Source organism: Mya arenaria, chromosome 14, assembly GCF_026914265.1.
Source record: "Mya arenaria isolate MELC-2E11 chromosome 14, ASM2691426v1".
Taxonomy (NCBI): Eukaryota; Metazoa; Mollusca; class Bivalvia; order Myida; family Myidae; genus Mya; species Mya arenaria.
Window position 1 is genome coordinate 38,392,863 of NC_069135.1, and position 24,397 is coordinate 38,417,259.

At 36.8% G+C, this 24,397-nt stretch overlaps 2 protein-coding genes across 2 annotated transcripts; one reads left to right on the forward strand and one right to left on the reverse strand.

Annotated features, from left to right (window-relative positions):
- Positions 1-220: 220 nt before the first annotated feature.
- Positions 221-12,123, reverse strand: LOC128218559 (glutathione S-transferase-like). Its single transcript, XM_052926253.1, has 7 exons — positions 11,973-12,123; positions 9,534-9,677; positions 9,162-9,299; positions 5,818-5,913; positions 4,787-4,902; positions 4,441-4,548; positions 221-1,043 (listed from the first exon to the last, which is right to left on the reverse strand). The coding sequence occupies exons 1-7, from the start codon at positions 12,013-12,015 to the stop codon at positions 867-869; spliced, it is 822 nt and encodes a 273-aa protein (XP_052782213.1). The 5' UTR covers positions 12,016-12,123; the 3' UTR covers positions 221-866.
- A 7,405-nt stretch (positions 12,124-19,528) lies between these two features.
- On the forward strand, positions 19,529-23,343 carry LOC128218555 (uncharacterized). Its single transcript, XM_052926247.1, has 2 exons — positions 19,529-20,820; positions 21,703-23,343. The coding sequence occupies exons 1-2, from the start codon at positions 20,486-20,488 to the stop codon at positions 23,084-23,086; spliced, it is 1,719 nt and encodes a 572-aa protein (XP_052782207.1). The 5' UTR covers positions 19,529-20,485; the 3' UTR covers positions 23,087-23,343.
- The last annotated feature ends 1,054 nt before the right edge of the window (positions 23,344-24,397 follow it).

Sequence of the window (24,397 nt, forward strand, 5' to 3'; positions counted from 1 at the left end):
TCGAATATCCGACTGGCGAATATACGAATAAAAGTAAATTTAAACCGGTGTTTGTTACGAAGATAAATATGTATACATGGATAAACAAACATATGGCGTTTGATCTTTCAATATGTAATCTTTAAGACTATATATATATATATATATATATATATATATATATATATATATATATATATATATATATAGCCATAATCTGAATCCCTAACTCCTGACTGGTTAGTAGTTGAATATTCGCGAATAATCGACTTGAAATGGTCGATTATCCGACTTGCGAATAAAACCAGTGTTTGTGACGTAGATATATATGTGTTCATGCCTAAACAAACATTTGGCGTTTTATTTTTTCCACATGTGACCTTTAAAACCATAGATATAGACATAATCAGAATCCCCAACTACTGACTGGTAAGTAGTTAAATATTCGCGAAAATTGTCGAATATTAAACTGGCGAGTATACGAATAAAAGTGATTTAAAACTGTGTTTGGTACGACACGACGATATATATGTATACATGAATAAAACACCAACAACTGTTTGATTTCTTAACATGTGTACCTTTTAACCATAAAAAAAGACAAACATCTTAATCCCCAACTTTCAACTGGTTGGTAGTTGAATATTCGCGAATAATCGACTGGAAATAGTAGAGTTGCTTAATATCAACATCAACATCTAACTCTGATTTTTCGAATTCCCAACTGGCAACTAGCAAGTAGTTGAATATTCGAATCCCCAACTACCAACTACCTACCAACTTTACTGTCATACGGTCAAGACTGGTCCCTCTGTTTCATTAGAATACGATAAGACTGGGCTCCTTGTTTCTTTATTTTATACAAACACTTTTTTAAACTTGAATCACTACAGATCTTGTTCCGGTCTTTTCTGAAGGTATTCCGGTATCCTTGAAATTGACGAAACCAATTTCCGGTTCCGGTCGAGAAGCGAATAGTTTTTCAGCATTGGCGCATCGGGTGGTGTAAAATGTGCTTCCGTATGTTCAATGTAGACGAACAGCATCAAGTCAGCAACTGTGAACTGTGAAGGCCATAATGAATAGTGATAGAGAAATATATATTGTTGTTTGAAGATGCAGTCTTACTCTCAAATAAGGTTTGCCACAATTAATATAATTGTTTAAATTTTCCAAAAAGGATGAATAAATGTCGAAAACAATGGTAATTATGAATAATACCGAGTTTAATTTGCAAAAAAGGTGCATAAAACACGGTATTTGCTACCTTATGAGACGATAGTAGATCACCGTAAATCTTTTAATTTTCACCAATCATTTAATGTTTTTGCGATTTCAGCTAGTAAATACACGGTTATACTCTTGTTATCAGTATTTAATATTTTCCATAAAGGCATTATTTAGTAAGCAGTTAAAGGTTTATCAGTCAAAATTGATGCTTGTTTTACAATTGTATGTATTGGTTTTGTGTCACTTTAAGTACCTTTAGTTTTAATTAATCTATTTTAACTCGATTATGACGAGAGCTGAAAACTTATGGAATCACTCTCGAGAGAGACGATGTCCAGGGTTGAAACTATGTCCCTCATAGCGTTAGTAGTTTTGACTTACATTGTTTTAATTTAGCTCTATTGTGCCGATAGCAGAAAGCTGATATAATTCATTCCCAATTTTGTGTTCTGTGTCGAACCCGGTACTGTGTCCTTTTTGTTAGGTCAAGACCGTTCTTAGGCGCTATTCCCATCATTTATAGATATGGTTATTTTGATGCGTGTGGTGTATTTTTGAGATGTTTGTTTTCATGTATGTGTTGTTTATACTTTGTGTCTCTATTTCATTGTCGTTTCGGCCCTGCCTTGTGACTCTATTTCATTGTCGTTTGGCCCTGCCTTGTGACTCTATTTCATTGTCGTTTCGGCCCTGCCTTGTGTCTCTATTTCATTGTCGTTTGGCCCTGCCTTGTGTCTCTATTTAATTGTCGTTTCGGCCATGCTTTGTGTCTCTATTTCATTGTCTTTCGGCCCTGCCTTGTGTCTCTATTTCATTGTCCTTTCGGCCCTGTCTTGTGACTCTATTTCATTGTCGTTTCTGCCCTGCCTTGTGTCTCTATTTTATTGACGTTCGGCCGCTGCCTTGTGTCTCTATTTCATTATCGTTTCGGCCCTGCCTTGTCCATTTCATTGTCGTTTCGGCCCTGCCTTGTGTCTCTATTTCATTGCCGTTTGGCCCTGCCTTGTGTCTCTATTTCATTGTCGTTTCGGCCCTGCCTTGTGTCTTTATTTCATTGTCGTTTTGGCCCTGCCTTGTGTCTCTATTTCATTGTCGTTTCTTCCCTGCCTTCTGACTCTATTTCATTGTCGTTTCGGCCCTGCCTTGTGACTCTATTTCATTGTCGTTTCGGCCCTGCCTTGTGTCTATTTCATTGTCGTTTCGGCCCTGCCTTGTGTCTCAAGTTCATTGCCGTTTCGGCCCTGCCTTGTGTCTCTTTTTCATTGTCGTTTCGGCCCTGTCTTGTGACTCTATTTCATTGTCGTTTCGGCCCTGCCTTGTGTCTCTATTTCATTGTCGTTTCGGCCCTGCCTTGTGACTCTATTTCATTGTCGTTTCGGCCTTGCCTTGTGACTCTATTTCATTGTCGTTTCGGCCCTGTCTTGTGACTCTATTTCATTGTCGTTTCGGCCCTGCCTTGTGTCTCTTTTTCATTGTCGTTTCGGCCCTGCCTTGTGCCTCTATTCTATTGTCGTTTCGGCCCTGCCTTGTGTCTCTATTTCATTATCGTTTCGGCTCTGCCTTGTTTTTCTATTTCATTGTCGTTCCGGCCCCGCTTTGTGTCTCTATTTCATTGTCGTTTGGCCCTGCCTTGTGTCTCTATTTCATTGTCGTTTCGGCCCCGTCTTGTGTCTTTATTTCATTGTCGTTTCGGCCCTGCCTTGTGTCTCTATTTCATTGTCGTTTCGGCCCTGCCTTGTGTCTCTATTCCATTGTCGTTTGACCTTCCTTGTGACTCTATTTCATTGTCGTTTCGGCCCCGTCTTGTGTCTTTATTTCATTGTCGTTTCGGCCCTGCCTTGTGTCTCTATTTCATTGTCGTTTCGGCCCTGCCTTGTGTCTCTATTCCATTGTCGTTTGGCCCTGCCTTGTGACTCTATTTCATTGTCGTTTCGGCCCTGCCTTGTGTCTCTATTCCATTGTCGTTTCGGCCCTGCCTTGTGTCTCTATTTCATTGTCGTTTCGGCCCTGCCTTGTGTCTCTATTTCATTGTCGTTTCGGCCCTGCCTTGTGTCTCTATTTCATTGTCGTTTGACCTTCCTTGTGACTCTATTTCATTGTCGTTTCGGACCTGCCTTGTGTCTCTATTTCATTGTCGTTTCGGCCCTGCCTTGTGACTCTATTTCATTGTCGTTTCGGCCCTGCCTTGTGACTCTATTTCATTGTCGTTTCGGCCCCGTCTTGTGTCTCTATTTCATTGTCGTTTTGGCTCTGCCTTGTGACTCTATTTCATTGTCGTTTCGGTCCTGCCTTGTGTCTCTATTTCATTATCGTTTCGGCCCTGCCTTGTGACTCTATTTCATTGTCGTTTTGGCATTGCTTTGTGACTCTATTTCATTGTCGTTTGGCCCTGCCTTGTGACTCTATTTAATTGTCGTTTCGGCCCTGCCTTGTGACTCTATTTCATTGTCTTTTCGGCCCCGCCTTGTGTCTCTATTTCATTGTCGTTTGGCCCCGCCTTGTGTCTCTATTTCATTGTCGTTTCGGCCCTGCCTTGTGTCTCTATTTCATTGTCGTTTCGGCCTTGCCTTGTGTCTCTATTTCATTGTCGTTTCGGCCCTGCCTTGTGTCTCTATTTCATTGTCGTTTGGCCTTGCCTTGTGTCTCTATTTCATTGCCGTTTCGGCCCTGCCTTATGTCTTTATTTCATTGTCGTTTTGGCCCTGCCTTGTATCTTTATTTCATTGTCGTTTTGGCCCTGCCTTGTGTCTCTATTTCATTCCCGTTTGGCCCTGCCTTGTGTCTCTATTTCATTGTCGTTTCGGCCTGCCTTGTGTCTTTATTTCATTGTCGTTTCGGCCTCGCCTTGTGTCTCTATTTCATTGTCGTTTCGGCCCCGCCTTGTGACTCTAAACAGTGCTTATTTTTGATATTTTGACATCTAGGCTTGTCACAAGTAGTGTTCATTGTATGAACTGGACAGAGCCCCTGATGGTTATAAAACAAACACCGTCTTGGTAGAGGCGAATATTCATATCACTAGACCACACCCGACCCTTGCGACGTATTTGCGTATTGTTCACCTCTATGTCAAATGATCCTGGGATTTGCTTGACCATTCTTTAAAGATTCGAGTATGTGATTGATATGCCTACTGTTTTCAATAGAAGCAAACATTTCGAGCAATCTTTATTTCAGCTTTAGATATAGATTGAGCAATTATATATAAATACACATGCAAAACCGACTTACGCTATCACCAACAGCAAAACCATTTTGCCCCGTTTCAGCTACAAGGTTCTCAAGAAACATTAAAAACTTTGGACAATCCACTTTATAAAACTCGGCCTTCTTCTGTGCCTGTAATGAAACGCAAAAGTATGTTAGTATATCAATACGCCAGAATTAACTTATGATACATGGCATCAATCTCATAAATGTGTTGTAAAACACTGTACTTTTGCACTATATAACAATATGCGTGTCAATATATAGTCAAACGTTATTTCATAAAAGTGTAATTTAAAATACAAATTGTTGATTTGTTTCCTTAAAATGCTTAAAAATTACTGATATATTTGTACATATATAGTCTTACCCTTTCTTGGGATGTTGGAGCTACTTGAAATTCGAGAGCAAAGTTATAAATATCAGCAACCGTTTCTGTAATCTCATCAATAACTGTTTGTTCTGTTGGAGTTTTCCCATATATATCTGAAAAATAGTCTTTAGATAATATATTCTTATTTTCATCTACGATGTGCGTTTAAAACATTCCTAGACAATACGACAATATAGTTTTGAAACATTACCACTGAGTGACTCCTTTATTGATTTAATGACGCATAATAAACCGGTTTCATGCTGTGTTTTAAATTTAATTTTGCTAATTTAGATTATGTTTAACATTTGCCTTTAATGATCAAAACAAACAAAAAGCATATGATTCAAGTACATATTAAGTAGTATTAGGCTTTGTATATGCGGGTTTTATAATCAATTACAAAACGCCCAAATATATATTTGGTATCTTATACTACACAGCTCATTGAATTCTCTGTTTTAATTCGATGACATGAATTAAAATCTTTAAGATCAAGAATGGGCGGAGTGAGCATAGCGATTGAGCCCAACTTTTTATTAAGATTTTAATTCAGTTCATCCAACTGACTTAAAATACTACCTCATTGGCGGACACATTGTCAACTCAAAATCTGACGCAGGGAGTGTGTATAGGATTCGTGGCAGTCGATGGACCTTTAAACACCTGCGAATGTTGAAATTCTTTATGATTGAGCTGAGAACTTTATGGTTGTCTATCTGCAATTTCGTTGACTGTAGAAATAGGTTGTATTCTAATGATCATTAAAGTCAAATGAGCTCAAACGAGAACTATCAATAGAAGATTGTACCATCAGTCGTTAAGAAGATATAACACCATCCACAACAAAGAGCAAAAATGTTCTTATAAAACAATGGGTGGATTGTTCAGAACTTCGTTACAGTGAACAACATGGTTAACGTTCTCTTTGTTAACATTCACGACAAAGTTGTCGTTAATTACGTTGTTAACTTTAACAAAGTTCTGAACGATCGGCCCATGATGAACTTAAGCAAAACATGTCTTACCAAACTCTCTGGAAAGATGGCGGGCTATGGCCATACTCTGTGTTATATTTTTGGACCCGTCAATCTCAAGCACTGGAAGAACATACTGGGGAAAATCTGAAAGTACAAATACAATTTGGGATTGTTCAAAGGTGTGTTAATACATAAGGCTGATCGTTTAAAGGTGTGTTAATACATAGGGCTGGTCGTTCAAAGGTGTGTTAATACATAGGGCTGATCGTTCAAAGGTGTGTTAATACATAGGGCTGATTGTTCAAAGGGGTGTTAATACATAGGGCTGATTGTTCAAAGGTGTGTTAATACATAGGGCTGGTTGTTCAAAGGTGTGTTAATACATAGGGCTGGTCGTTCAAAGGTGTGTTAATACATAGGGCTGATCCTTCAAAGGTGTGTTAATACATAGGGCTGATTGTTCAAAGGTGTGTTAATACATAGGGTTGATTGTTCAAAGGTGTGTTAATACATAGGGCTAATCGTTCAAAGGTGTGTTAATACATAGGGCTGATTGTTCAAAGGTGTGTTAATACATAGGGCTGTTAATACATAGGGCTGATTGTTCAAAGTTGTGTTAATACATAGGGCAGATTGTTCAAAGGTGTGTTAATACATAGGGCTGATTGCTCAAAGGTGTGTTAATACATAGGGCTGATTGCTAAAAGGTGTGTTAATACATAGGGCTGATTGCTCAATGTTGTGTAAATACATAGGGCTGATCGTTCAAAGGTGTGTTAATACATAGGGCTGATTGCTCAAAGGTGTGTTAATACATAGGGCTGGTTGTTCAAAGGTGTGTTAATACATAGGGCTGGTCGTTCAAAGGTGTGTTAATACATAGGGCTGATCCTTCAAAGGTGTGTTAATACATAGGGCTGATTGTTCAAAGGTGTGTTAATACATAGGGCTGATTGTTCAAAGGTGTGTTAATACATAGGGCTAATCGTTCAAAGGTGTGTTAATACATAGGGCTGATTGTTCAAAGGTGTGTTAATACATAGGGCTGATAATACATAGGGCTGATTGTTCAAAGGTGTGTTAATACATAGGGCTGATTGTTCAAAGTTGTGTTAATACATAGGGCAGATTGTTCAAAGGTGTGTTAATACATAGGGCTGATTGCTCAAAGGTGTGTTAATACATAGGGCTGATTGCTAAAAGGTGTGTTAATACATAGGGCTGATTGCTCAATGTTGTGTAAATACATAGGGCTGATCGTTCAAAGGTGTGTTAATACATAGGGCTGATTGTTCAAAGGTGTGTTAATACATAGGGCTGATTGTTCAAAGGTGTGTTAATACATAGGGCTGATTGCTCAAAGGTGTGTTAATACATAGGGCTGATTGCTCAAAGGTGTATTAATACATAGGGCTGATTGTTCAAAGGTGTGTTAATACATAGCGCTGATTGTTCAAAGGTGTGTTAATACATAGGGCTGATCGTTCAAAGGTGTGTTAATACATAAGGCTGATCGTTTAAAGGTGTGTTAATACATAGGGCTGGTCGTTCAAAGGTGTGTTAATACATAGGGCTGATCGTTCAAAGGTGTGTTAATACATAGGGCTGATTGTTCAAAGGGGTGTTAATACATAAGGCTGATTGTTCAAAGGTGTGTTAATACATAGGGCTGGTTGTTCAAAGGTGTGTTAATACATAGGGCTGGTCGTTCAAAGGTGTGTTAATACATAGGGCTGATCCTTCAAAGGTGTGTTAATACATAGGGCTGATTGTTCAAAGGTGTGTTAATACATAGGGCTGATTGTTCAAAGGTGTGTTAATACATAGGGCTAATCGTTCAAAGGTGTGTTAATACATAGGGCTGATTGTTCAAAGGTGTGTTAATACATAGGGCTGATAATACATAGGGCTGATTGTTCAAAGGTGTGTTAATACATAGGGCTGATTGTTCAAAGTTGTGTTAATACATAGGGCAGATTGTTCAAAGGTGTGTAAATACATAGGGCTGATTGCTCAAAGGTGTGTTAATACATAGGGCTGATTGCTAAAAGGTGTGTTAATACATAGGGCTGATTGCTCAATGTTGTGTAAATACATAGGGCTGATCGTTCAAAGGTGTGTTAATACATAGGGCTGATTGTTCAAAGGTGTGTTAATACATAGGGCTGATTGTTCAAAGGTGTGTTAATACATAGGGCTGATTGCTCAAAGGTGTGTTAATACATAGGGCTGATTGCTCAAAGGTGTGTTAATACATAGGGCTGATTGTTCAAAGGTGTGTTAATACATAGGGCTGATTGTTCAAAGGTGTGTTAATACATAGGGCTGATCGTTCAAAGGTGTGTTAATACATAGGGCTGATCGTTCAAAGGTGTGTAAATACATAGGGCTGATTGTTCAGTATTTACTTGGAAGTTATTAACGTTGTTAATTACTTCATTGATAACTTTCAAATCGTTATTTTTCTAGAACTTCTATGGACACATTTGTGATTTGTAGTATTTCTAACAAGGTTCGAGACAACTGTTTCAGCTGTACCCTTTGGTTTAAAAACATGAGTATATCATTAAATAGTTCACCTTTTAAAGCTAACAACGATGTTATTTACAACTTTGATAGCACAATAAATTTCTGAACACTCCGCCCTCTTTCGCGCATACAATGTATTGAATAGCTACTGTTTTGATTTCGTTGTCTCATGTTGATGTTCGGTCTGTATATACTTCAATAAGATCAAATTAGTGTTTTTGACTGCTTGGCTTGTCCTATAGTTATGATAACATTATATAACTCGCGGTTCTTGATGTGTCCATGGGCAAACCTGGGCATAATCAAGTACGCCCGTGCGTACACATGAATTTAGATCCCCCGAAATGGCTATGTGCGTACTTTAATCGCGAAATCGGAAATAAAACTCAAACGTTTACAGGGTGTATATCACTGGTAATATTTGTCGTAATTGTACTTAGTTTCTTAATAACTGTTTTCCTAAATAAAAGAATGTCCCACGGCCGACGACACCGGTCCCGCTCCGACCTTTAACAGCATATTCAGACCTAAATATAGAAAGACCTAGACTTGTTGACACCGCGCTCAACCGTTTTGGCGCACTATTCAAAATGCTTCAGGTACGCCCCTGATCATTCGGTAAAAATTCTCTGAAAGGCCATTTTAATTACGATTGGCATACAAATAACACAGTTAAAGTGAAAATATTAGTTTTCATCCTCAGTCAAGTAACTATGGCCATTTTTTTCTGAGTTACCATGACTATCAGCCTAAATAAAACAGCACATGGTGAAACATTTATGTATTGGTGGTAGTATTATGAGTTAAGATAGGCAATACATGTCTGAAGACGTGTGATATAAAACAAAATTCACATTTTTTACCGTATTTAATTGAAGGCCATTCTTCATCATAGTCGATGCGCTTATCAACAAAAGGATGTCCAGCGTATGCAAATATCATCCGGGCAATTTCACCACGCCCTCTACAGTCGAAGTAAAACAATTTGTAATCATGCGAAACTGTAAAAGAGGAAAAACTATAAACGTATATATAACTCATAAAGTATGTTACAATTGTTTTGATATGCGATATATGACCATTGTTTACAAAATACATATAGTAATTTACTTGGCACAAACTGTGTTCATGGCCTTTTTGAGATTAAATATATTAAACTTCTGTTTAAAATATGTCAGAAAACATAACTCCTCTCCCTTCGAAGTTATTTGGGCAAGATTTGTCTTTCTTGTTACCTTTTGCATTTGGTCGAAGCATTCCAATACCATCGCTCTGCTTTGACGACTTTGATGTTTCAGGACAAACACATTCAGACGTCCTGTAGTTCACGTACTGCACGATCAATCCTACACCAACAGCTATGAAGGCGATGCATACTCCTGAAACAAAGGTGCGTATGTTAAAAAAATCAAACTATTGTTGACTTTATTCTAGTGAGTTATCCTGTATTTATAAAGAATGTACACATAATTGAAATATAAGTATAAATTAACTTTAGGCAAATCAAATTAAAAAAATGTTGGGAGATTATATTTCAATCAGATTTGGTAGTGTAGAAAAAATCAAAATGAACATAATCTACAAAATAGAACGTAAGAATGTAAAACAACTACGCTTATAATTTTCTTATCGAAGTACTAAACAACGAAAAAGTATCCCAACTTGTTAGAAGACAAACACAGCATCCTATCGTGTTAGAACAGAAACAACACATTCTTACCTGCTATAAAGAAACATAACACCCTCTCGTGTAAGAACATGGACAGAAACATTACACCCTCTCGTGTTAGAACATGTACAGAAACAAAACATTATCTCGTGTAAGAACATGTGCAGACACAAACATTATCTCGTGAAAGAAAATGAACAGAAACATAACACCCTCTCTTGTAAGCACATGTACAGAAACAAAATATAATCTCGTGTAAGAACATGGACAGAAACATAACACCCTCTCGTGTTAGAACATGTACAGAAACAAAACATTATCTCGTGTTAGAACATGTACAGAAACAAAACATTATTTCGTGTAAAAACATGTAGAGAAACATAACATCCTATCGTTTTAGAACATGTACAAAAACATAACATTATCTCGTGTAAGAACATGTACAGAAACAACACATTATCTCATGTAAGAATAGAAACAGAACTCATTACCTGTCAGAACAGAAACATACTATCCTCTCGTGTTAGACACAAAACATAGAATCAGTATCTGTCGAAATAAAACACACCACCCCCTTCTGTTAGAACAAAACACAGCATCAGTACCTGTTTGAACAGAAACATACCACCCTCTCTTATTAGATCAGAAACATAGCATCAGTACCTGTTAGAACAGAAACATACCACCCTCTCTTATTAGACCAGAAACAAAGAATCAGTTCCGGTTAGAACAGAAACATACCACCCTCTCTTATTAGACCAGAAACATAAAATCAATACCAGTTCGAACAGAAACATAACATCCTTTCGTGTTAGACTCGAACCAACGACTCATTACCCGTCAGAACAGAAACATACCACCCTCTCTTATTTCACCAGAAACATAGAATCAGTACCTGTTAGAACAGAAACATACCACCCTCTCTTATTTCACCAAAAACATAGAATCAGTACCTGTTAGAACAGAAACATACCACCCTCTTGTGTTAGACACGAAACATAGAATCAGTACCTGTTAGAACAGAAACGTACCACCCTCTCTTATTTCACCAGAAACATAGAATCAGTACCTGTTAGAACAGACACATACCACCCTCTCGTGTTAGACACGAAACATAGAATCAGTACCTGTTAGAACAGAAACATACCACCCTCTCTTATTTCACCAGAAACATAGAATCAGTACCTGTTAGAACAGAAACATACCACCCTCTCGTGTTAGACACGAAACATAGAATCAGTACCTGTTAGAACAGAAACATACCACCCTCTCGTGTTAGACACGAAACATAGAATCAGTACCTGTTAGAACAGAAACATACCACCCTCTCTTGTTAGACACGAAACATAGAATCAGTACCTGTTAGAACAGAAACATACCACCCTCTCGTGTTAGACACGAAACATAGAATCAGTACCTGTTAGAACAGAAACATACCACCCTCTCGTATTAAAACAGAAACATAGAATCAGTACCAGTTAGAACAGAAACATACCACCCTCTCGTGTTATACACGAAACATAGAATCAGTACCTGTTAGAACAGAAACATACCACCCTCTCGTATTAAAAACAGAAACATAGAATCAATACCAGTGAGAACAGAAACATACAACCCTCTCGTTTTAAAACAGAAACATAGAATCAATACCAGTTAGAACAGAAACATACCATCCTCTCGTTTTGAAACAGAAACAAAGCATCAGTACCAGTTAGAACAGAAACATACCATCCTCTCGTTTTGGAACAGAAACAAAGCATCCTTGCCTGTTAAAACAGAAACAAAGCATCCTTACCTGTTAAAACAAAAACAAAGCATCCTTACCTGTTAAAACAGAATCAAAGCATCCTTACCTGTTAAAACAGAAACAAATCATCCTTACCTGTTAAAACAGTAAACAAATAAGCATAGAATCCTTACCTGTTTAATTAAAACATAGATTTCTTACCTGTAAAAACATAAACATAACATCCTCTCCTATAGAACATAAACAACGAATCGTTACCTGTCAGAACTGAAACATAACATCCTTTCCTTGAATCTCCCATTTATCTCCCCTGTTTTGATTTGTCTTAATAACTTTCGAGTCTCTTACAAAACATTGGTCATTAAGAATATAACATCGATCGAGAAGATGACGTGAAAGCAGTGCATTCACTCGGGATAGCTGATAAGATGTTGACTCGTTATCGCTCATGACCTTATATGCATTGATTAAGGTAGCATATGTGTGTATGTGCTAGATTTTGCCCTTTTTTCGAAAGTGAAAGTAGGTCACTTTTTATAAGCCGTAACATTGGAAAAGACAGACTATTCAACCCGGAAGCAAATCACAAACTTTTATTTAGTTTTGTGTTATATATTTTAAACTGTTATATTTTTTAATTAATTAAACTAATTTCACTTGTTTCGGCACCAGATTGCAAATATACGGGTCCTTTATTAGAATCAGCATTCGGACATGGCAGTTCAATAAAGGTACCCCTGATATAATTTAGTTTTTAGAATAGGGCAAAAACAAGGGTTCAGACACTCTGATTTATCTGTCCAATTGTTAAAAAAAGCGCTAAAGTCCCATTATGTTTAAGTGATGTAAATTTATACTTTTGTCATTATATCCAGAATAACAAAAAAGCATTTATTGCATTTACAAAATGCAGTTAAACCGAAAGTATAATCTGAATTTAGCACACAACGTCATTATGAAATATGTTTATCAAATGACTGTCTTAATGCCAAAAATTCTATAATTCTATGTTGCTTTATATACTAATGATTTCCATTTTTAACTATGGTGCTATTGTTTTGAATATTTTTTGAGCAAAATAATAATACTTAAACTGTTACTTTCAATAAAATATTTTACTTGAAAGCTTAATTAAATTAAACTTAAGCAAGGTAAAATGAGGATAAATTTGACACATTATATCTGGGTTTTTCACTAAACAACATTGATAATTTTTCAATCGACAAGTCTTTAATCGAATTTTATTTTGAAACAGGTGTTTAATTTTCTTAATGTGAAATTTTATTTGAAAATGTTCAGTATTCTTTAGTTATTTCTCTTGTCTAATCCGGCAACTGCTCAGGTACTGTTTGCAAAGCGCTATGCTCCGCCCACTTAAATAACTCATAAGCATTTACTGAGTCAGTGGTCGAGTAAAGTATTTCGTTAGTATTTCCCATACATTTCATTTTATTAATACACATGTTACTACATATAGTAATTTATTTATACAGGGATTCCGCAGTTATTTGCATGACTCAGCGATCAATAGTTTTGTGGTCCGGGCTGATTATCGATAACCTTTTTGCTGCCCGTAGAACGTTCGCACGTGAATTCAGTTTTAGTCTTGAAATCAAATTTGGCGACTGTATTGGTTTTAACTTAAAGTCACAATTAATTGATCTGCCTGAACATATTCATGAATAAAATCATAAAGGGAGACAAACATGAACGCAGCAAAACAAAGGAAGCGGTAAAATTGAATTTAGAATCTACTTGAAAACAACAAATATACATACATGTTTGAATTAATAATACGAGGAACAAACAATCTTTCTACATGCTACATGTTCATTTTTATTTAATTGATTTTGACATTCATGACATGAAATCGGATATACGTGTTGTGGCATTTTCAAGGTGATCAATTGAAATTAGAATGGGAACATAAACACGTTGTTTGTCTTTTCGGCCCACTTTCAACAACTTCATTTAATTTGAGAGTGAGTTTACTCATCGTAGTCAAGTCAGAACGAAATAGGGATGCACAACTGGATTGCAGGTAAACTTTCAAAAGAAGACTTAAAACTTACAAAACAAGACAAATAAATGTATTAAAGAGGTTAATACACGGCGTAGCCAGGCCGTTGTGTAATAATTGGCCCTCGTGCTCATAATGGCCCGAGACTCGGGCCAATTATCACTCAACAGCCCGGCTAACTTCTAAATACAGCATCGTGTGGACATAATAATGCACATGTCATTTACAATACCTAAACAGAAATAACAAGTGTTGCGTATTGCACATGACACATCTGGGTGCCAGATGGAATTTTCAGCATGGCTAAATTCACCTTAAATACCTAACCGGTGTGTTATAAATTCCCATCTGGCCATGCCAGATGAGTCACGTGCATCAACGTTTGAACTCAAATTACTTCGCTTCATGGTAAAAAACGTCGCATACGTTTTATTTTTGTGAAATGAACAAAAAAACTTTTCCTACGACAATGTTCAAGAAGTTGGTAATTTTCGATATGCAAAAACAATTTCAATCATGTTTCCGTGGTTAGGATAAAACACCGACCCTCGTGCTTGCGCGACAAGTCTCGTTACCGACTTACGCGTGTGTCCTCGTGTCGGCTTTTTATAACCGGATATATATTATCAAGCTATACAGCCAAAGAGCACACACAACTTATTCACATTTTTAATAAGCGACTATGATCTTGAAAAGTTGAGCGGGAAAATACGTGAAGCATAGTGTTTTCCTCTAGTGAGAGATCTAAACCTTTCTATTCTTTGAAATCCGCCATATTGTCCTCTTAATAGTATTCCGAACAATTATTGGTTGATAGAAACATTTCTCTTAATCGGTTTCAACCCAAATCTATGTGATGATTTGATTAAAGCATCTACTTGAAGTTTTCTTCAATAAACAAAAAATATGATTGAAATGAAGTTGCTGCAAGATGATGACATACAACTGAAACAAAACGATGAATTTCAATATAATTTAATCAGTAGCATAGATAAATGCTTTCTATTATAACCATCAAGAATTAACTAAATTGTTCAACATAATTGTTCTTTCAGCAATATCATAAACAAAAGCATAAACATGATTTATACACGTAATACGCAATACACGTGGATTGTCGGTATTTTATTTTCTTTCTGGTTTGTGAAGTATGCATACGCACATACTGCAGTTTCTCAGTTCACTTAGAACTCTGTCCCTCATATATAACACGCCCCTCGAATTCTTCATAAATATTTAGCAATTTCCTTATCAGCGCAGCTTGTTGAGCGTGTGTTTTCGGATCCGGCAACCAGTTTTCTGCCGATCCAGCAATGCCAAATATACTTCTTTTAGGATCGAAGTATGACGGCATAAAATATTTTTGAATCCTTTTCTCCAAGTGGTCGATTATTCTATACGCCCATTGCATCGATATCTTTCTAGAATCATCTTGTGTAAGAAACTCCTCGTCAATTTCTTGTTTATTTTCAAGCTGATCGACCTCCAATTCAAACAGGAAGGCGGTCTTCAGCTGATAGCTTGTGATGAAACTTGGCACTCGTTTCATATCATCATGATCAACACACGTTGGGCAATACCTGGACGCTTGGAGAGATTTCAGGATCATGTAGCCCTTTCTTACACAGTTGGAAACACGTTTCAGAATGGACTGTTCTAGTAACGCAAACGATTATCTATAATACAACGTAAAGTCCTTGACGAAAACTCGGGATGGTGTTTTGAAAACAACAGAACAGGTATCCCCTTATTCTTGCAGAAGAACTCGGTCATTTTCCTGGAAACCTTCGGGTTTCCAGTCTCCTAGATCTATCGTCGTAACAATATCTACATATATTAACAAACACTTCGCGTGCCTTCCTTGATATACAAACAAAACGCTGCTGATGGAGTACGACAGTTCGTTTAAATGTTCTATACAAATCAGGGGTTCAAATATTTCGGCATTGTCAGACAATAACGCTCTGGCCCCGTCAAAACAGTGGATATGGTCAATAGTTATGGTTTCTGATCAACATCATTACTATATTACGCATGGAATGCCCATCGGCAATTTAACTGTGATGCGGTCATAGTATATGTAAGGTGTGAAGTCATATGGCGGTCTATCGTGCTTCTCCGTTTTTTTTTATTTGAGGATGGTTACATGTTAGAACAGTTTTTTCATGCATAATCTAAAATTATATTTATATATAAATGAGAAGCCCTGCAGCACTATGTGTTGTCCACCACGCTCGAGCAGATTAGGTATCTCCTGAGTAGTGTCAAGAGCATCGCTTAATGTTTTTGACTGTCACACAGCGTCACCAAAAATAGGTTTAACATGTGCATATAACAATATGCGTACATATCTCTAGGTTCTCTGTCCCTTATAGGTGTAGCAACGCATTTCTTCATCCTTTCATTCATTGATCGAACGTTCGTTCATTCAGAGTCGCCGGATCAGATTGTCATTGGAGCGGCAGAGGGAAGTTAAGGAAAGTTTTGGGGTTACCAATGCTAAATAGCGCTTTCTAGTTATTTTTTTTTCAAATACAGGCAGTATGTTATTATGTTACACATTATTTTGCCTTTAAGCATCGTATTTGGTAAGAGTTCATATTTGTACGACTTGACACAAACGTTCCTAAGCAATATGTTAGTTTGAAAACATGTATATTCTTACCGAATGTAGGGTTTTACCTGTTACCTTGACACCTTACAAATATAATTATTTCGTCTATTGATTGCCTAGTTTTCATGATCCTTAAATTCAGACATTACAATATCAAAACATATAAATCCATAAAACACAATCCTTACAATTATACCTTATACCTTATAAAACTAGAATTCCAAGATTGAGATTCAAAAAAGTAGTCAAAAGATATTGTGCGTAAACTGAAGTGTGACCCCGAAGATGAAGGACAAAGGGATCACCATAAAACATTTGGGAAAATTTTGCCTTATTAAAGTATATATAGTGGTTCAGTGGCTTATCATGCAAAATGATCAATCACCTGATCTCCCGGTATATGGGCGGGCAGTAAACAACTATTTTATTCAACATAATTATCAATACAAAGTAAATTGTACATAGAAATGGCATTGCTAAACCTGGGTTGATGTGGAAACCACTTCAAATCTAAAAAAAATGTGATTATGTCAGTTTTATGAAACAATTCATATCATACGAGTATAATCCCAATTAAGTTAACATGTTCTTGTTCCAAGATTTTTATTCAGAGCAAAAGGCTGATTTGCCATGATAATTAAATGAACATATTAACATGTTTAAAAAAATCATTACACTGTGGCAGCTATAGTTAGTTTTAAAATGAAAAATGTTGGTGATGTAAACCATTATAAATAAAACTTAAACATAATTCAGTGAATTGAATGTGGAACAAGTCAGGAGAGCTCATGTGTTCATGACATATGTTGACCTACTGGCCCCAAAATACTTAAGGGTCATCTAGTTTGAAGGCTCTGCACCAAACAAGTTATCAGAAACAAAAGTTTGACGCCGACAGTTCCGATGGCGACAATGCGTACAAAGCAATCACTATACCTGTCATATTTTTAGTTGACACAAAATGGGATGGTTTACATCAGAGTACACACCTGCTGTAAAAAAAAAAAATGAGCAACAACTGAAAATATGTTTGTAACACTACTGTCTTAGATGGTTTAATATGGATCTGGTGCAAGAAAACAAGAGGATAATTGTTTGTTTCAGAGTAAGATTTCGAAGAATTTCACAGAGTGAGCACGAAATATTTCACGGATGGCGTAGCAACGTGTGGCATCTTTACTTTTTGACATCAGAATGGACCACATAGCTTGTTGGCTAATCAATTTGCATTTGCATAGATCATTTGTTTAAATGTTATATTTGTTGTTTATCCTACATTGCTATATGCTAGTTTTCAATGCTTATCTTATACCGTATAAAAATGAACAACCTGAATTTTCGAATTGGACCAATACCATGATGTTACTTTGTACACTGAGATAACATGATACACATGAGAGGACTTAGTGTTCAGGAGGTTACCTGATGTACATGAGGTCACATGGTACACATGTGGTCACTTTGATTCCCTTGATGTTACTTGGTACACATGAGGTCACTTTGATTCCCTTGATGTTACTTGGTACATAAGAGGTTACTGCGCATATGTGTGAATGACGCTTCTTGGTGTACATGAGGTTTCTGGGTGTACATGAGGTTACTTAGTGTACATAAGATTACTTGGTACAGTTAATAAAGTTAGTTGGTGTATATGAGGTCATTAGGTTCACATGAGGTAACATAGTACAAATGTGGTTGATTGGTACACATGAGGTTACTTGGTACAGATGAGGATACTGCACATGCATGTGTATATGAGGTAACTTTTAGTACGTGATGTTTCGTGTCCATGTGGTATCTTTGTGTATAAGGAACACTTAGTACACATAAGGTTAGATATTGTATATGAGATTCCTTGTAGTACATGATGTAACTTGTAGGACATGAGGTTACTAGGTTAACATAAAGTTACTTGGTGTTTATGATTTACAGGGTGAACATGAGGTTACTTGTTTATGTGGTTATTTGGTGAATATGAGGTTACTTTGTATACACAAGGTTACTTGGTGTGCATGACGTTACTTGGTGTACATAAAGTTACTGTGTGTTTTAAAGGTTACTTGATGTTATTGATGTCACCTGGTTTAAATGAGGTAACTTGGTACACAGTCATAAGGGTATTGCTATACGTGCGGTTACCAGAGTTTACTGAGTGTGCATGAGGTAAATTGCTACACATGAGGCTACTTGGTATAAATGAAGTTACTTGGTGTACATGAGGTAACTGGCTGTACATGAGGTTACATACTATACAAGAGGTTACTTACTGTACACGAGGTTACTTGGTCTACGTAATGTTACTTGGTACACATGGGTCTACTGGGTGTACATGAGGCTACTGGGTGTACACGAAGTTACTTGGCGTACTTGAGGTTACTGGGTGTACATGAGGTAACTTGGTGTTGATGAGTTTACTTGGTGTACATGAGGTAGCTTGGTGTACATGAGGCTACTTGGTGTACATGAGGTTACTTGGTGTACATGTTACTTTGTATACATTAACTTACTTGGTAAGCATGAGGTAAATTAGTACGCTTATGTTGTTAAAGATTAGTACACACGTGGAACTAATCCGAAATACTTATGTTTGGGGTCGTGAAACCACTACAACTGAGTGTTATTTGTCGTGCAAATCGGCCAATTCACAATATAATTTATGAAACAAAAATATTGAGTGTTGTGTGACCCTAACTTCTCGGTGTCATTTTGAACATCCGGCCATTTTCTATCGAAAACAACCTCGGATGTTTATGGACGGTTTACATTGTTTAGAAATATTTTGTATTTAACAACATTTTAATATGCTGCAAGTAGATCGCGTAGTAATTTTAATTGAGCAGAAAACCTAAATGACTTAACTCTTGGAATCCAAGTTATTAATGCCACTAGCGGATCCAAGACCCCCCCCCCCTTCGGCCCTTTAAATCGTCCAAATTTACTATTTATTTCGATATAGGAGAACAAAATAATGTAATACGCTCAAAAGCACCATTCCGGGCGAGAATTTGTTAAAATGTTAGCAGCGTACCCTCAAACACCCCTCCCAACACTTAAAATCAAATAAATTTCGGTTCTGAGGGAGGGTGCAAAGTCAAAAGGTTATGCCCCTAAGTTACGCACGCTCAGACATCGAATATTGGAACCGCCCCTGAATGTCATAATACACTTTACGCCCGACAATCAATTTGAACTTACAAAATGGATATTAAAACACTACACTTGATACCATTATTTAAAACTTCACAAACTGTTCTACGGATAGACCGGCATACACCCAAGGTTGATTTCGATGGAAAATGGCCGAGGAATTCCGAATGGCTTTGGATGAGCAATCGTGACATTTCGGCAGTCTTCGGCAAGCTCGGGATATACGTATTTCGTTGCGCATTCAGAGTGTAGAAACGCCTACTAAACCCGTTGTTAACTTCTATTGAAATAGATTTGGAAAAAAAATATTGTTAATCAAGCACGGTTGTAACAAAGCTCAACATTTGGATATTGTGTAATATGTCAGTGTGATTTTGATAGTAATTTGTGGTTTCTTCGTATCAGTACAAAACAATTTACTTCCTTGTAACAAAATAAACAGACGTGGCTGAATGAACATATATTTGATTTAGTTCGTGAATTTTTTGAAACTCAAGAGAGAAAATGCAAAATATTTTTGGATCATCACTTTCTTCCCATACATGGTGTTGAGGTTCGAGAAGAACTAGAACTCAGTGCTATTGTTCGTTGAAATGGGTCAATTCGCTATAAAATATACAGGAAAAGTACTTCCTACAACTATTCGACAATCTCCGGTAAGCTCGGAATAGACAATCGTTACAACTCGGCAGTCTTCGGCAAACCTCGTTGGAAGGCCCACTGGACAGTCGATAATCGAAGAGTTTACACAGGAATAAAATACGGCATGTTTAAAATCATTTTTGTATTTAAAAAATGATTGTAAATTTAGTACGGTTGAGACTACGCTTATCATTTTGATATCGTGTTATATATCAGTGTGGATTTGATCGAAATATTGGTTTTCTTCGTATCAGCTCAGTGCAAAATAATTAACTTCCTAGTTACAAAATAAACAGAAACTGACTGTGTGAACTAGTTTGTGAGTCATTTTTAATCTCAAAAGCGAAAATGGCTTCTAAGTTTGAATCATCCATTCAGAGGGGCTGTGACTTCATCCATGATTTTTCCTGCTCTCCGTGTGAAGAGAACGGATTTAACACAGAAGCTGACCATTATTGTACTCAATGCACGAAATATTACTGCCAAAATTGTGTTCTGAAACATGACGTATTATATCAGAAGCACGCAGTTCTCGGCCGGAAGGACGTGAAGAAATGGGAGGCAGCCCCAGGGGCGGTGGACGCCCTGGAGAGATGCGGGATGCATCCCGGGGAGGCACTGAAGTTGGTATGTGCCGACCATGACCAGCTGTGCTGCCATGTGTGTGTCGCCGTGGACCACAGGTATGTAAGAAATATGACAATTTAAAAGTGCATTAAATGGGTATATGCATTATTATTATTATTATTATTATTATTATTATTATTATTATTATTATTATTATTATTATTATTTATGCATTATAAGGTTAAACTCATTTGACTTTTAAACAAAACAAAGCTAACGATTTGTGAAAATTAAAGAAATATCAGCCTTTATATATAATATATTTTATTTAATAGCTACTTGGTCACAAATTCCCAAGATAAAAAAGTACAAAATATAGTTTATATTTTTTTAATCCGTATACACATCATATGCCTTTTTTGCTAAGATCGTTTAAATATTTATTTTTTTCGCGCCAACCTATATTATGCGCAATTGCTGTTTTGTGTGTGTCGCCGTGGACCACAGGTTAGAAGGAAGAAAACGTCAATATAATGGCGCACGACATAGGTTGAGGCAAAAATAGTTTATTGTTTTTATTTATTATTATTTTTAACTTATTCTTCTGTTCATGATTAAAACAAAAAAGGCTTATTTTTGAGTACATTTTACAAAAATATAAGTCTTTGAACATGCAAATGGTGATTTCAATTAATAGCTACGTGGCCACAAATTCCCCAGTTTATAAAGAAAAACCCACTGAATCTGTACACAAATATTTCTTTTCGGTTTTGATCAATCACATCAAATCAATTAAGCATTATAATGCATTAAAAATTAAAAGAAAATCATTTTTGCATCAACCTATATGGTGCGCCTTTAAGACACAAAACGGTAACTAATCTATATGTTATTACGACAAATTTTTAATCATATTCTTCAACATTTTCCCACATAACAAGGTCATTTTCAGTTTATGCATATCTGATTACAAATGTTTCAAAACTTCTATGTTTCAGACAATGTTCCAAAATCCATCCCATTCCAGATGTAGCAAAAGGTATTCAGAGAAATATTGAGTTTCAACAAATTCCAAAGAAGATAGCTGAACTTGAAAAGCAATTCGAGCTGATGAAAGAAGCAAGAATGAAGAATACGACATCTCTAAAAAAGACGCGGGCAGCCATTTCTGATGAATTAAAAACCATACGTAAAAAGATCAACGACATCATTGACAAGATTGAGAGGGCAACTTTACAGGACGTGGACGGAATAATAGCTAAACTTGAAAAAAATATTAAGAAAGATATCGAAACTTGTGATAAAATGACTATCGAACTGCAAGACATGATTGCCGCTGTTCAAACAAAATCAAAATCAAGCGAGTCAAAATCATATATTGCGTACAGAAAGAGCCAGGATATGATTTCACGGGCAAACGATCATCTTCGTGGCATATCAGCCATTGAGTGTTACAATGTAACATTTCAAGCCAATAACCTTATAGAAGAACTTTTATCTGCAGTAAAGACGTTTGGAGCGATTGAAGAACAAACTGTAATGACCAAACAGCGAAAAGATCCCCTTTCCGATCCAAACCACGTCTTCAGTGTTGCAGAGTACAAGGAGTATAACGTGAAGATGAGTGATGACAAATATCCATGTTATATCTATGGCGTATGTGAGATGCCTAGTGGAGAGTTTGTAATAGCAGACATGAATAATCGTAAAGTGAAACTCCTGGACAAGGAGTACAGGGTGATCGACCACTGTGATGTCCGGGGGAATCCATATGACGTGTGCCACATTGACGGAAATGAAGTGGCCGTTTGTGTTGACAGTGGTTATGCTGATAGACGAGGACTTTATTTCATTAATGCTACGAAAGGGAAATTAGTATATACGAGCAAGTTAAGCTTCACCCATGAATGTTTTGCCGCAGCTCATCATGGTGGCCAACTTTACATATCCTCCGGTAACGCCCTGTACGTCTACACGATGTCGGGACAGAAGGTGAAGATGCTGTACGAGGACAAGTTTGGGGGTATGACGGTGCGGAAATGTGGTATCAGTAACGACGGGAAGACAATCTACATTACAAACTCCGGTAAACATAAACTGATCACCCTGGACAACAAGGGTAACAAGCTGGACTTACTCACTGACCCTGACATGAAACATCCTACCGGAGTACACGTGACACTTGCTGGACACGTGTTCGTCTGCTGCGAAGGCTCCAGCACAGTGCTGCAGGTTGACAAAGACGGCAAGAAGACGTTGGCCACCCTGGCAAGGAAAGAAGACGGACTGAACTTACCCCAGGAATTATTTTTCAGCAGCCGCACTTCCTCTCTGATTGTTGGTGGATGGAACGGCACACTTCTTGTTATCAAGTTAATTTAAAACTAAAAACGTTCAATGTTTGATTTGGTACTATCGAACAGGAATCTTCCCTATTGTTGTTGCAAAGTATATTGTAGTATTGTCATACATGTATATAATTGTTTTGTTTAGACCGCATGCTATAAGTAATATGATATGAATCCAAAAGCGTTTTGAGAATACTTATATTTTATCATATTTTGGACAATTTATATCCCACAAACTACAAACGAAATATTATATATATATGTTCTGTTTGATGAATGTAGACTGTTCAATTTTCGTATATATATATATATATATATATATATATATATATATATATATATATATATATATATAACACCGTCATATTGACTCTTTCAATTTAAATATAATGATGATTTACTTGCATAATATACACAGGTGAATTGCAATAAAAAATAATAAAACAATCTCTTTATTCAATGTCGGAGATATGGTTCACGTGAACGATCAGAAAATCATCTTTTGAAAAATGCATACTAGATTTTAAACGTATACTGAAATTAATGTTGATGGACATATTCTCAAGAACACAAACCAAAAGCAAAACATACATATCACGTGTAACATCTCGGTTAGATTGAGATTTACATCTCACGTAAAACATCGGCAGACAAGGTAAGATTGAGAGTTACATCTCACGTATAACATCGACAGTGTCGGTTAGATTTAGGCATACATCTCACGTATAACATCGGCAGACAAGGTTAGTTTGAGACTTACATCTCACGTAAAACATTGGCAGACAAGGTTAGAGTGACACTTACATCTCACGTATAACATCGAAAGTTTTGGTAATATTGAGACTGACATCTCACGTGTAACATCGACAGTCACGGTTAAATTGAGTCTTAAATATCTTTAATTACATCGACAGTCTCGGTTTGATTGGCACATCTCACATTTTCCATCAACAGTCTCAATTGGAATGAGACTTTCATATCAGGTTAAACATGAACAGTCTCAATTAGAATGATACCTACATCTCACATACTAGTATAATATGACCGACCGGTTTGATTGAGACTATCTAACTACAACTAACGTGTTACATCGACAGCCTCCGTTAAATTGAGACTTACATCCCAAGTTTACCATCACCAATCTCAGTTAGATTGAGACGTACACCATACGTGTTACATCGAGAGTCTCGGTCAGTTTGAGACGTATTGCCCAAGTTTAACACCGACAGTCTCGGTTAGATTGAGACTTAAATCACACATGTAGCATCGAAAATCTCGTTTAGTTTGAGACATATTGCCCGCGTTTATTATTGTAAGATTGGTTTTATTGAGACGTACATCACAC